The sequence below is a fragment of the Macaca fascicularis genome, chromosome 3 (assembly GCF_037993035.2).
Source record: "Macaca fascicularis isolate 582-1 chromosome 3, T2T-MFA8v1.1".
Classification (NCBI taxonomy): Eukaryota; Metazoa; Chordata; class Mammalia; order Primates; family Cercopithecidae; genus Macaca; species Macaca fascicularis.
This window is the reverse complement of record NC_088377.1, coordinates 105,428,462-105,443,813: the sequence shown is the minus strand read 5'-3', so window position 1 is coordinate 105,443,813 and position 15,352 is coordinate 105,428,462. Positions and strand designations below refer to the sequence as shown.

At 40.5% G+C, this 15,352-nt stretch overlaps 1 protein-coding gene across 14 annotated transcripts in view; it reads right to left on the bottom strand.

Moving 5' to 3' along the window:
• OSBPL3 (oxysterol binding protein like 3) overlaps positions 1-15,352 on the bottom strand; it is a 185,644-nt gene that overhangs the window by 71,712 nt on the left and 98,580 nt on the right. For 13 of the 14 annotated variants that reach the window (XR_012432594.1, XR_012432595.1, XM_065542188.2 and 10 more), the window contains 3 exons: positions 4,928-5,044; positions 4,717-4,770; positions 3,716-3,829 (listed from right to left, as the gene is read on the bottom strand). Coding sequence is in view for 10 of the 14 variants with exons in the window: in XM_065542188.2 (XP_065398260.1) it covers positions 3,716-3,829; positions 4,717-4,770; positions 4,928-5,044 (285 nt within the window). In the remaining 4 variants the exon portion in view is untranslated. Of the gene's footprint in view, positions 1-3,715; positions 3,830-4,716; positions 4,771-4,927; positions 5,045-6,321; positions 6,472-15,352 lie in introns of all 14 variants that reach the window. The other variant, XM_074035330.1, reaches the window with a different exon arrangement.

The following is a 15,352-nucleotide window of genomic DNA, read 5'->3' as shown; positions in this document are numbered from 1 at the left end:
AAGACAGGGTTTCATCATGTTGGCCAGGCTGGTCTCGAACTCCTGACCTTGTGATCTGCCTGCCTCGGCCTCCCAAAGTGCTGGGATTACAGGCGTGAACCACCGCCTGTAATGCTATTTTTAAGAAACCAGAACACTGCCAATCATATTAAGCAACAAATAAATTGATATTTATATTTATCTGCCTCTTAAAGCATTTCTAAGTTCTCTAATCCCAGCTTCTCTATCCCTACTGAAAATATGAGCACCATTTTTCTCTTTAAACTCTTTTCTAATTCAGACTTTTCAGATCAATCTTTTCTGAACTGGAATGAATTAGTAAATTCTTCCTAAAATATTTAACCTTGTTCATCTCTCCAACAAAGAATACATTGCTGAGGAGTATATGTGATATGGTTTGGCTGTGTTCCGTGTCCCCACCCAAATCTCATCTTGAATTCCCACATTTTGTGGGAGGGACCTGGTCAGTGAGAGAGAACTGGATCATGGGGGCAGGTCTTTCCCATAGTGTTCTCATGGTGGTGAGTGGGTCTCACAAGATCTGGGGGTATTATAAAGCGGGGTTTCCCTGCACAAACTCTTTCTTTTTGCCTGCCACCATCCACAGAAGATGTGACTTGCTCCTCCTTGCCTTCCGCCATGATTGTGAGACCTCCCCAGCCATGTGGAACTGTAAGTCTATTCACCTCTTTCTTTTGTAAATTGCCCAGTCTTGGGTATGTCTTTATCAGCAGTGTGAAAATGAACCAATACAATATGTTAATGAACGTGAAGGTTATTTAAAAGAACATTTCTCCCACTCTCAGAAATAAAGCACTGTACAGCAATATTATTTTTCCAACTTTTTTTACTCTCATACTCACAAACCTTTAGCCATTCTCTCCATAAATGAGCAATTATCAATTTCTAATTTCCATGAAGAATACTGTTTGTAACTAGTAGTTTTTATTTAAAGATATTTCAAACGTTTATAAAAATATATGTGATATATATAAAAAGAATATAACAAGCACCTATATACCACAGATATTTCTTAAAAGTCAATTTTGGCCGGGCACTGTGGCTCACGCCTGTAATCCCAGCACTTTAGGAGGCTAAGGAGGGTGGATCACGAGGTCAGGAGATCGAGACCATCCTGGCCAACATGGTGAAACCCCATCTCTACTAAAAATACAAAAATTAGCTGGGTGTGGTGGTATGCGCCTGTAGTCCCAGCTACTCAGGAGTCTGAGGCAGGAGAATCGCCTGAACCTGGGCGAGAGAGGTTGCAATAAGACGAGATCGCACCACTATACTCCAGCCTGGGTGACACAGCGAGACTTGGTCTTAAAAAAAAAAAAAAAGTCATTGTGTGTGTGTGTGTGTGTGTGTGTGTGTCAATGTATTGATATTTTCAAAGTAAAAAAATGATAGATACCCATATATTAGAACACTGAGACTTATGAAGCTGTAATTTAAGATAATCCAAAAGGATGCACAGTAGGATAACTTCCAAGATGAAAAGTTCAGGTCAAACTGTGAAAATCTTTACTAATGCCAGAGATGAGAGCTAGGATATGCAAATAAATGCCAGCAATATCACTCACTGAGGAACTGTTAGGTTGGCTCTAGTGTTGATTGTTAGAAGTACCTATAAGACTGGAAGCACCTGCAGGGGCTTTTTAATGTGTCATTTACAGGAAGAAGCAATACAAACAGACTCACACCTATTTGTCTCCCCTAAATTATGTTCTTGAAATGTATTTCATTTCCCAGATGTGGTTAAAAGGAATTTTACAGGAATCTTGTGTCATCCTTTGCTCTGATCTATTCTCAGAGGCCCTTATAAGTCAGTGCCCAAGCACTCATCTGGACTCACTTTTTTATCAGTTAAACAAGGTAGAAGAATAAGAGCACTTTATTAAATAACTGTCCAGGGTCCTGTTCCAGTCTCTCAAGTAGTTCTAGGGTCGTGGGTGAACAGCCGCTTAATCTCTCTGCTATCCAGGATCCCTTATCTATAAAATAAATGGGATCAAACAGCCCACAATTTAAAACTGCCTGACTGAGTCTATTAACTAGAACCCTCAAATAACTACACTTGCCTACGCTAAGAATCAGAGCTGATGTTCAAAAGAACGAACAAGAAACCAAACAGAACTTAAAGCAAATCACAGAGAAATATTAAACTGCGTTTATCACAATATTAGCATTCAATATATTTTAAGGTATTCTAACCCTTTAAAAATTATTAATTCATAATTACTTTTATTTTGTTAACCAGAATAGTGGGCAAATAAGAACCTATTAATTCCTGACCATGTCAAAATACAGAGCCAAGATTCATTGGAAGTACCTGAAGAAATAACCTAAACTATTCTAGTGGAGACCGATCACTGAAACAGAATAAAGGATAGTATTCTTTCTTAAATTTCTTTTTTCTCTTAAGATATAGGCTTTTCCCTCCCATACTTCACACCAGTCATTTGCAGCCAGGGGTGGTTTTATCCTCTAGGGAACACCTGGCAATGTCTGGAGATATTTTTGGTTGTCATAACTGGAGAAGGATGCTATTGGCATCTAGAGAGAGGGCAGGGGGCAGGGACACTGCTCAACATCCTGCTATACAAAGTCAGCCTCCCACAACAAAGCATTATCCAGCTCACAATGTCAATGGTGCTGAGGCTGAAAAACCTTGCTTTACACAATTAGCTACACCCAGAGATACAGTTAGGCTAGGAAATAGTGAAGATTTGACTGTCTTGCCCATTCAACCAACCACAGGTATGTGGTCCACATGGCTCAGTCACCACACACATGCCATAGAGAGGACAGGGACACACTGAGACAAGGAGCTCATGATCTCATGCTTTCATTTTCCTAATCCTGGGGCCCCATTCCCAATATCTCAAGTAATTTTCCCAAGTAAGAAAACAGTCTTAGTATTTTCTCAATTAATTTCTAACATTCGGGTACCATCCAACAAGCACATACAATAACTACACTTCCTGAGTTTACACTGGGCCAGGCACTAGGCCAAGTTTTCTACATGCAGCCCGACAAGATGAGTGTTATAATAATTTTCATTTTGTTTTAGGTGAAAAAACTGAGACTTTCAGAGATAAGTAATTTGCCAGAGTTCAATGGCTAGTGAGTAGCCACATCAAGATCTGAACCAGATCTAGATCTCACGCTTCATGCTTTGACTATCTCTACCACCTGCAGGAGAGACAGCACAAGAGGGTAAGCAGCTTTGAAGTACTATTTGGGAATCCACGCTTTAGGGGAAAAATTCCTGACATTTCACTACAATATTAGAATTTTGGTGGGATTCCTATAAAATTAGCCAAAGTGATAAAACAGTGCTCCACGGCCTAAATGTTATATATATTTCAGGAACACATGTTAACCTATAGTAAATGGTTCTTCACTAAAGATGTTACTGCCTGAGTGGAGATGGTTTGCAAACATTTTTCATTGTTGACTGTTGTCACAATCACTGGGGGCAGGCTGGTATCTAGGGGATGAGGTGACCAGGAGGCTAAACCTTCAAGCAGTGCTGACAGTCCTGCACAATGACATCCCATTCAAACACCAACACTGTCCATGAGAAACACTTTGGTAACGAAGGTCTTCTACATGTTGGCTGAATACCCAAAAGGCATCACCAACAGTATAATAACTGACAATCCTTCCCCAACATAAGTCAACTCTGCACAGTGGGAAGCAGCCTCACCTTCAGATGGTAGATGTGCTCCTCGGTGTCAAGGTCTATGCATTTTGATGACTTCTTTACAGACATCACTGAGAGCCCCACATCAATGCAGCCATGCAGCTTCTCTCTCTCTATCTGCAGAGGCACCAAGAGGGTCACTTGGGAACCATGGTGTTAAAAGCAGTAGTCACAACCCTGACACACCCTTCCACACCCACTGACAGTAAAATCACAACCACTGCGACTCCTCAAGCACTTAGCATGAGCCAGTGCTGAGTTACGTGCTGGACATGCACTGTCTTCCTGAATCTCTGAGGTAGGAAGTACTCTCCCCATTTTACAGATGAAGAAACTGGGGTACAGAGGGGTTAAGTAACAAGCAGTTTACACAGTCAGGATGTGAGGAAGCAAAAGAGTAAACACTGTGGGTTGACTCCCATAGCAGTGAATTCACCTGTCAACTGCCCTGCCTCCCGCTCAATTAGTTTCTGGTGTCTACATTCATTTAGAAGTGATGTATTAATAAAAGAAGTGAGAGCAGGAAGCTGAGAGGACAGCAGAGGAAGAAGGGAGAAGAGCAGGACTCCTTCAAGGGGCAGAACAAATGGTCATTCAGAGCCCTCACACACCAACTGCCTGGGATTAATTTGAAAAGGAACTTCTTCACCCAGGGCCTTCTCCCCGAACCCCTTGGTCACAGTACAAGAAAGAGGGACGCCCTATGTTTTGTTCCTGTTATCTAGCTGCGAGGATGTATTCTCCCACCCGGGGAACTCCTTAGCACAACCTTAAGACCAGAACAGACCTTTGCAAGCCCTGAGAGTGTTGGGGGAGCCCCTGCACCTGGACCTGGTGGAGGAACTGAGCCTGCCTGGAACCCAGAGCTCAGACAGAAGTGACTCCCCTCTATGATTTCCAGTTCTGAGAAGAGCTATCCTCAACTATACGCACTCTCATCTCTGAGCTGATGGTTACCCCTTTAGGATTCTCCAATACCACACTGGGCCCACGAAAAGACTTACATCGGTTTGGCTCTTGGCATATTTCAAGATTCCTTTGTCCAGATAGAAGAATCTCTGTGGGGAAGAAAGTATTATTAATTAAGACATTCAATTTAGGTGCCCTTTTCTTGGTCTCAAATTACAACTAGAAATTAAATATGAGTGCCTAAGAACCAGGTGCTGAGTGGGGCAGTGTGAATGCAAATAAAGGGGAGGCCAAGAACAACCTTACCTTGTGCCAGCCTTTTAAGGGCCATTTCCTCTTTTTTAGCAAAAATCCTTTCTGAACTGGTGGCTCCTGGGTGTAATTCATCTCCCCCCTCAGTCCTTCCACCACTTCCCAGCTGTCCTGTTCCAACAAAAGAGTTGATGTTAAAGGTCTACCTTTTTGAAAAATAATAATGGTAAAAAGTACTGCATCCTATCAGTAAATTTATTCTAGATGGGGAGGCTGGCTGGGTTTGTTGGGGAGAAGAAATCCAAATTTAATTTCCATACAGTCCCTGGGCTTCATAGATTTAATTCTATAATTTAGTGGCATCGAATTTCAGTTTTTTTAAAGCTCTTTTTTGAGAAGAGAACGTTTCTTTCGGTGTTTGAACCTTAATAGGCACAGTTAAATGTAAAGATTTTCCTGTAAGTTCTATTTTTGTTCACTTTGACATTACCATGCAATTACTGTTTGCTCAGCACTAGACTTCGGTCTGAATTTTAACCAAAAGAGAGTGTGTGTGTGTGGTGTGTTGTTGGGGGAAGGAAGTTGGTTTAAGAATTGGCTGAAAAGTATGAGACAATGCAAATCAGTAAATATGACAACTTGGTTGAAATAATTATTTTGTTGAAAATCAGCATCCACAAATTCTAGGTATTTAAATGTACTGGAAATCTAGATGCATTAAAAGTATATTTTTGCAACAAGAACTTTCACTCTTTTTTCCCAGAAATTTGTTTTTCCATCTTTTTTTGTTTCAAAAACTTTTCTTTCTTTGGCCAATTATTACAAACAGTTTTTACAACTAATCTTCCACTATTGGCTATTTAGGTTATTTCAACTAATTGAAAAAGAATTTTAAAAGAAATAAGAAAAACACTAAAAGTTCTGAAAATTTACTTTTAAATACTTAAAAATGAATACATCATTGCTAATCACCTGAAGATAAACCAAAAGTGGCAATAGTTCAGTGACTGGGAGAGTTTATTTTTATTATTTTTTTTAAATTTTTTATTGGGATATAATTTACATGAAATGCACGAATCTTAAAGAGTATGCCTTGATAAATTTATACATTTATACATATACTTAGTAACTGCCAGCCAGATCCAACAGAAAATATTTCCAACACAGAGTAATTAAGTTTTGACAAGCATGACACTTCAGCCAAGATTTCACCTGGACTAACTTGCTCTGAGTCAAATCTCCAGCCCACAAGCAGGTGCTACAGACAGAAGCCAAGGGCACTGGGAGATGGACAGTGAGTCTGAACCAGCACCAGGGAGCAGGAGGCAGTTAGATTCAAGTCCTGGGACACAAGTGGTCTAATAGGGAGGGCACAGAAACCACACAGGGTCCTGAGTGGCTCTGGCTCAGTTTCTGTGTTGTCTTCAAGTTCTATACATGGGACCCACCTGGTAATGAGAACCCTTTCCTACGTTAGCAACGGAACTCTTTACATCACGATCGTGACGGGTCTGTCTCCTATCTGATGGCACTTTACTGTGAATCCAATTAAAGGTACATTCCAGAGTTTTAAAATATCACAGTGGTATTCCCGAGATCTGGAGTTGTGAAAGAGACTTCTTCAATGGAAAAAAGCAAAGCTTCGAAAAAAGATCCAGCTTTTAAATTAGATGATTTTTTTTTTTAAGGAAGGTAGCAATGTTGAATGAGATTTCTTCATAGCAATTATTACCACTTATTCCAAGTCACTTAATTACACTCAGACAATAAATGCATACAAATAAGTGATGGGAAGTCCGATTTCCTATTACTTAAAAGCACCAAAAAAAAATCTTACTTGAATTTATTTTAGCTCAGAAAGTCATTCCTCAAAATTTAACACACTTTACCTGTCTAAATGTTAATGAACCTTTAAGGTTGTCAAGTTAAAACTTCCACCTCAAATTTCACCCCCTCCGGTGGAAAATATCATTTAATCCCTAGAGACTCCATAAGGACTCCATCTTACTTTTCCAGAGGTTCACCACTTACTTATGATAGTATGTACATGAGGTTTTATCATCCCTGCTGGACAGTAGGCTCCTTGAGGGCATAAAGGGTCCAGAGTATTTCTGATTTCCCCACAATGCCTAACCTGCTGTCCTGTGAATAGTATGCATCTGATTGGCAAATGAATAAACTTAGTCTTGGAATAAGTCTGCAAACAGATTTATCTTCTTGGAATGTCATAAATTAGTATGCGTTTGAAGTATGCCCAGTATCTTTGAGCCGAATGACTATTTACAAATGAGATACAATGCATCCACATTTGTTAAAGAAGGGGGTGTGGGTGTTGTTGTCATTGTTAAATAAAAACCCAAGACTTAAAATCCTCTGGAACTACTCTAAGTGGATCAAGTCCTTTTGATTTGTTTATTTTAAGACTCCCAGGCAGAAGCAACCTGCAGAGCACTAATACTAAACAATCATGCACATCTGCTCAAAACATTTGATTGTGCACAATGCAAATACCAAGAGGAATTGGACGTTATGGCATCCTTTACAAAACTGAAAAAACAGAGGAGATAAGATCATACCTGTAAGTTTAAAGGAAAACAAAAATTAAATCTGAGAACTATTTCAAAAATTCCTGTTAGAACTGGATTGTTCCTCCTCCTGAGACAGAGTGCATTCCTATCAGTGAGCCACCAAGGAGGGCAGGGAATTAAAGCACATCTGTTGGCCCTTAACATAAATAAACAAACAAAAATAGGAGTTGATTTTTTTTCCTACAAAATAGTGTGCTTTCTTCATTTTATCTTCCACTTAGGGTCAGAACTTGAAACTGTTACCAGGTTGGAAAAGCCAGATTTGAAATATTTAAGAAAGTGAAGACTCTCCTTGGCTAAAAAAGCAATGCAACCAACTCCTTTTCTGGAGTCGACATCCAAATCTGCCCCCCCGCCCCACCGCCAACTCGCCTGTCACCGTCCATGAGTCATGAGGCCAACATCTAGCCTGGTGGTCCTCAGTGAGGCTGCGAGTGCTCCCTCAGGACCACTGTGGAATCCTGGAACCACTTTTGGTTGTGACAATGATAAGGAGATGCCTCTGGCATGGAATGGCTGGGAGCCAGGAATGTTAGATGTCCCACAATGCCTTGGTCTTGCACAATGAAAACGCTGTCCCACACCCCAAAGACTTCCCAAAGTGCCATTAGCCATTTCTGTAGGTGAAATGACTTAAAATCACTTGAGCATGGAGCCGAACTCTGTTTCACACATACATCAAAGTATTTTTGCATGGTTTTCATGCACTCTTGGGATGTAAGTGCTGAGTAACTGAGGGAAGACTGTATTTTGTTCTTGTTGGAATTTACCAAGTGTCTCCCACTATTTTAGAGAATGACGTTGCTGAAGGCCATGCTATTTGAGTTATTAATACAGCATACCTGTATCCTCTCCATTTGCAGCAGTCCCTTTCTATGTATAGGTATATCTGATCACTTCATTATGTCTTCTGGTGTGGTCATGCCTGGGCTTTTACATATTGAAATGTATGTTTTAACATTAACCACATTCGTTGAATTTTGCTTTATATTACAGTAAAGCATGATGCTGACATTTTCAAAATTATGTATTCAAGTAGGTTACATTAATAATGAATTTCAGCTGGACATAGTGGCGCATGCCTGTAATCCCAGGACTTTGGGAGGCTGAAGCAGGACAAACGCTTGAGCCCCAGAGTGTAAGGCTACAGAGAGCTATGAGCACACCACTGCACTCCAGCCCGGGTGAAAGAGTGAGACCTTGTCTCTTAAAAAATGTGTGTGTATATATATATATATATGTGTGTGTGTGTATATATATATGTAATTCTTAATATATAAAAATTATATACATTATATATATTTACAAATTATATATATACACACACACACAAATTTATAGGAGAGTAAAGCAATCATTAAAATACTGGTCATAATAAGAGGACATTGGTTACGTGGATGACAGGGTAAGAACCACTAATGAACTTGGTGCAAATTCTGTGTGCTGCTGTAAGAAAGAATACTAGGCCAGGACACAGCATATGTGAAATCACTTTGAAAATTGTAAAGGCTTTAATATTTTCTTGTAAGTAAGTCCTGTTGGTTCCATCTTCAAAATGTGTATTTTCTACTTCCTTCCTCTCGATTCCCCAGCCACCATCCTAACCTCGGCTCTCATCCATTCCATTAATTCCTCACTTGTACTAAAGTCAACAACCACTTCTGGGGCCTCGTTGTGTCCTGTCCTTCATGCAGTATAAAAATGAGTATGACAAAATGGTTGTCTTTATTTCCACTTTGGCGATTTACTTATATTTTGGCCTCCCAGAATCTTCTCTTGATCTTTACCAACCAAACTCACTCTTCAGGATTTTAGTTTGGTTTCTATCTCCTTCCATGAAATTCCTAAATTACCCAAACCACATCAGTCACATATTCCTATAAATCACATTATTATTACTGCCCATTACCAAATAATTTAGCAATTAATTAACTTGTAAGGTTTTTTTTTCTTCCCTTCCATTTTTATCTCCAGTGCTTTCATCTTTTCTTCCCACACTATCGCAGTGACCATCTTTTCAACCTGCTTAGAATCCTAGTAAAGTACTAAGTATATATTTAGTAGGAACTAAAATATTTCTCCTGGTTTATTCATTGTTGGGGTCTCAAACTGAGAAAATAAGTTCTCAAACCAAGTAAATGGCACTGAGTAGCTGGCTTACAAAGAAATATTAAGCTGTATCCACAATTCTGCACAGCATGCCATTTAAATATACAGTGGGGTCGGCTGAAATAATACATAAACATAACAATATAAGCAATAATAATATAAAATAATTGGAGAACACTTTCTAGCTCCACGAAAGTAGGAACCTTTTCTGTCTTGTTCACTACTTAAAATAGTGCATAGTAGATATTAATAAATAAGTTGAAAGAATAGAGCAATTACAATAGCTAACACTTATTAAGCATCTTCTATATTTCAGATAATGTGCTAAACACCATACTTACATGATCATGTTTAATTCCTGCACAACCTTTGAGATTGGATTTATTATTCTTTATTTTTTTGCATGTGGAAACTGAGGGAGAGAGAATTAGATAACTTCCCTGATGTTATAAAACCAAATGATGAAGCCACCTGACTGCAGAACTTACATTTTTAAGTATTATAGCATACTGCATTTTTACTGTAGTTTAAGCATGAAAATTCTGATGAAGAAAAAGGAGTAAATCGTATTATAGCATACTGCATTTTTACTGTAGTTTAAGTATGAAAATTCTGATGAAGAAAAAGGAGTAAATCCCATTGGGTAGAAGAACAGTGGAGGGTCGAGACCTTGAGACAATTGGAAGGAGTTAAGAAACAGTGCAGTATGGATGGAGGCAAGTTAGGTCTTCAACCCTGCTCAGAGCTACCATTTTCCCTATTCTGTAGTCCCACCAAACAGGGAAGGGAAATTAGCCTGTGCATTTTAAGGCTGCCGAGTCTTTGCCATTCATTTTTTTCATATCTGGAAAGCCTGCCCCATCTACCTCTTAGCCTGGTAAATTCTCATTTAGGCCCAAACCTCCTCCCTGGATGACAGTCACCTTGCACTATCAGCCTCCCTAGCTAGAACATGGGTTCAGTGAGGACAGGGACTGTGTCTTATTTATTACAATACTACTACCTGGGAAATAGGGGCCGAAATAAATATTTACTGAATGAGTCTGCAAAGCAAGGCGGGTATCAAAAGAATCCCTGAGAACCTTCAGGACATGGGACTTTAATAATGTGTGCGGATTAGAGTGAGTTGGCGCTCAGGACAGAAAACAAGAGGGATGTTGATTTCTTTTGGCTAAAGGAACCAGGACTTAGGAGTGTCTCCTGGTGACCCAAGAGTAGGGCACGCATCTTGAGCTGCATATCCTGAGACACAGTACAGGGTAGACTTGGAACCTTGGGGAAATCAAGGCCCTGCTGACTTAGCCCAACACGGCTGCACTGATGTCTCGTCCTGTGGGGTGTCAAGCTTAAAGGTCACCATGAAGACCAGATGGAGAGAGAAACTTGGGAGGGGTTGGGGGATGTGGCCTCTTAAGGTTTTTGCTTGAGTTTCACTGAAGGCAGTCTGGCGCTGTCATCTGGCACTAAATTTAGTCTGTTTTACTGAATGTCTGAAAAGTGCCAAAGATAGAAAGCTGCTTTGTGATTGCAAAGGCAGCTAAGCGTTTATTCATGCTCATGTGCTGGCCAAGTTAATTTCCATATTGCTGAGTGCACGAATTGAAAGCACTTCCCTCCAGCACAGCTGTTTCCACAGGCACCTTTCAAATGCTGAATCCTCAGTCACTACCCTTGCAGTGATGTCAGAAATAGAAAACAATTTAAACTTTTATTCTTCTTGCAGCTGAAGAGTGTTGGGGAAGAAAGTTTTGTGGTTGCCTCTCTCAGGCATGGTTGGAAAATGGGTGTCCTGATTACTTGTTTAATCTGTTTATCAGTTTTTTAAAAATCACAAGGTAATACCCAGCCTTAAATCATATAATTTAATCTGTCTTTAATGATTTTAAAGGCATTCAGAATCTTCTACAGCCTATTAAGAAAGGCTAACGATCATCAGTATTACCTTTTATGATTGTTTTATGAACACTGACAATACCTGTCAATAGATTTTCAATTAATAGAATGACAGCTTTAACTGATGCTAGACCAAAACTGTACTCACATTTCAATCACTGAGAGCTGAAGTTGTTGTTTCTTGTTAGATGTTTCTCAGCTATGGTTGTTTGTTTATTTGTTTAGCACCAGCAGGTCTGATAGCAATGGCAATTTTTAAGAAAAGAAAAAATTAGTTGGGAGAAAGGTAGTGTATGAGCTCTCACTCAGTGCTTCTCAAACTGTAATTTGCATGTCAATCACTTGGAGATCTTGTTTAAAATGCAGATTTAAATTCAGTAGGTCTGGGGGAGGCCTGATATTCTGCACTTGCACAGTTGAGGCTATCACTGCTGCTGGACCATAAGCCCAACTTGAGTAGCCACATTCCAGGACACCAGGCTGTCTCGAAGAATTGGGATTTGACTTGATAGACTCTGAGGGCAAAACCAGGACTAATGGGTGGGAACTACAAAGCCCTGGATTCCAGCTCTGCCTAAAAGGATGGGTTGTCTTACTATCTAATGAGTGCTATGAAAAATAACAAAAACGCCATGGCTGCTCTATGAAAGTCTCTGGAGTGTTCCGTCAGAGGCTGTGGCCACTTGGCAGAGGCACCGCAGAGAAAGTTCCAAGACTGGCAGGGAGTTTAGAACAAGTGAGCTATGAGATCCTTTCTAAATCTTCTATCATAAACTCATGTCAGACTAAACAGCAGCATTTGCGTTAGCCCTATAACCTCGGGTACAATTCCTGACTTTGGGATCTAAGTGAGAAGATTAAAGAAAGCAGGAGACAGAGCAATGAAGCTCCCACTTGGGTTCTGACGGCTACATGGAAGTAGCAGTCACTACCCGCCACTGTCACCGTCCCTTCTTTCCCTTCACACAGAGATGTAGCTCTCCAATCTCATGCCAGGGCTAGGGAAATGAATATCCAGATGATTCAGGCCCCAGAATGTTTCGAGTCTTATAACCTGGCTAGCCACAGACCAAAAACACTGGTGCCTTCATTACTTGGATAATGGGAGAATATTCACACAGTCTTTGTGGTGAACCCTTGAGAAAGCGAAGGAAAAGCAGTCCTTGCCAGCAGCTGATACTGACAACAGGGAGACAAAACCCTGTGGGCTGCCAGTTCTGTCAGTGGCTCCACCTGAGGTCATTCCCATCCTGAGTTTCCAAAGAGAAAAACGCGTTCCAACTGTATTGACCACAGATGGATTTATAGTTAAAACAGCATTAACAAAAACACTTCAATGCACATATGACTTTTTCCACGCTGTTGATCACTCACTCAGCATTTATGGCTACAATTACTTTGGCATGTTTTTAGGCCCCTCAGATATATTTGGAAATCATTAATATTTGTTAAATATTCCCCTAATTGTATCAAGCCCCTTAAAGCTACAAACAGCATCTTCTATGCATTTTTCTCTCCTCCTAATGCTCTGTTCGGTAAGCAGGGTCTCTTGGACTATTAAAGATGAAAACACCCAGCCCATAAATGTCATTTCTCTCTGGCCATGCAGCCCACTGCGGTGGTGATGGGGTTTTTATAGTTGCTATTGTGGTAGTGATTATAGTTATAAAAGTGACAACTACTATTTTCTTAATATGATGTACCTTGTGGTGATTCTGTAATGAAACTATTATTATCCTCATTTCACAGACGAGAAAATTGAAACTCCAAATTAGTTTGTGCAAGATCACAAACTATTAAGAGGCAGAACCCATTTGCAGACTGAGTCTGGAGATCCCACGCAGAACCTCGCAGCTGAGTGTCCACTTTGGACAGGATCACCTAGAAGCACACTAGCACTTAGCTGAGTCCAGCCAGGGCCACCTACTGACCCTCCCCTACCACTCCTGCCTCTCACTCCCACTACTCTCTCCCCTAGCGGAACGAGTCTATCTTTTGCTCCAGGGGCATGTTTCTGCCCTCCATATGCTTGCGGCTTAGTCAATAAAGACAAGATAGCTCTGTCCACCCAAGTGACTCACGGGTCTCTTCTGGGCTTTTCTCTTCCCTTCAGAGTATACCATGACGATTGGCTTTCCTGTACCACCATGGAATATTTAAGTCTCAGCGTGTGACAAAGAATGAGGAAGTCATTTACCCAGCTCTTTCATTTAGAGATGAGAAATCTACGCTGAGTGATTTGTTTGGGGCCACAAAAATAAGTGAGGGGCTTCTGAGGACCAGGACCCAGGTCTTCTGACTCCAACTCATGAGCACATACCATGTGTGGAGGGGAGAAAAACTCCAAAGCAGGCTTCTGTGTGAATGGGACTGGGGCCAGAGGCGAGACATTTTTCCCTTTTATATCACCCAGGACTGTTTTAATATTTTACCTTTATTATCTTTTAATTAAAAAAAACTTTCAGTGACATGTCACAGAGCCCTGCCCTTTGGTGTCTGAGCACAGAAGAGAATCACAGACTCCACACTCAGATATAATACTTTTGTATGCCAACTACAGGGCATTCATGACTCTTCAAGAAGACCCACTGCTTTGCTGGACAGCACCAGCTGAGAACAGTGTTCTCTCTCACAGAGTGCTCAAAACTATTTTTTCAGAGCTAACTGAAATTTGCAATCAAAGTAGAGATACATTCTGACTAATCAACACACACATGACTTAGAATCACAGGAGTAAGTGGCAGAAGTTTAGCACAATAAACTGTTCTTTATCTTGATCCTAATCAGAAGTGTATTATTTTCACAGTGCTACACAACAACTGGTTCTCATAATGAGAACCTAGAGACAATGCTAAGATCTCAGAGAACTTTACAAATCAAAGAAGGAATGACTTTAGTGCTAAGTATGTTATAGTCCAGTTTGTAATGGAGCTTCTCTTTAATAGGGTGGTCCCTGCTCAAAGGTCCAAAGCTCATTATCAGGAACTAGAGATACAAAGATGTAAAATCAAATGTTGGCTCTCAAGAATCTAACTTACATTACAAATGTTAATAAAAGGGATACCACAATGTTGAAAATTTGTAAATGTCAAATGGGAGATTCACACAAACCTGCTGCAGGAGCTCAGACAGACATAATCTCCAAGGCCTAGATCTACTTGAGCTGGGACTCCCAGAAAAATTGACACACAGTAAGCAGCAGGGTGTCTTAGATTCTTGAGGCCAACTTGATGAGCAGTCACAAACTTTGGTGGCTTAAATAAACAGATATTTATTTTCTAGCAGTTCTGGAGGCCAGAGGTCCAAGATCAAAGTGTTGGCAGGTCCACGCTCCCTCTGGAGGATCTCAGGGGGATTCATTCATTCCTTGCCTCTCCCAGTTTCTGGGGGCTGCCAGCATTCCATGGCATACCTTGGCTTGTAGCTGCATCACTCCAATCTCTGCCTCCACCATCACATCACCTTTTCCTCTATGTCTGTCTTCTCCCCAACGTGTTTCTTATAATGACATCTGTCAGTGAATTTAGGGCCCACCTGGATAATCTGAGATGCCCTCCTCATCTCAAATCTTTAAATTAATTACATCTGTAAAGATCCTTTTTCCAAATGTGGTAACACTCATAGGTTCCAGCATTAGGATGTGGACACATCTTGTTCTTTTAAAACAATGTACATATCTACAGGGTATATGTGCAATTTTCTTACATACACAGTTTGCATAGTGGTCAAGTCAGGGTTTTTAGGGTATCCATCACCATGTACATTGTATTCATTACCTAATTTCTCGTCCTCCTCCTCCCTCCCCCACCCTCACCCTCTGGGTCTCCGTTATCTAGATCATTCCACTTTCTATGTCCGCCCAAACACATTTTTTAGCATGCACTTATGA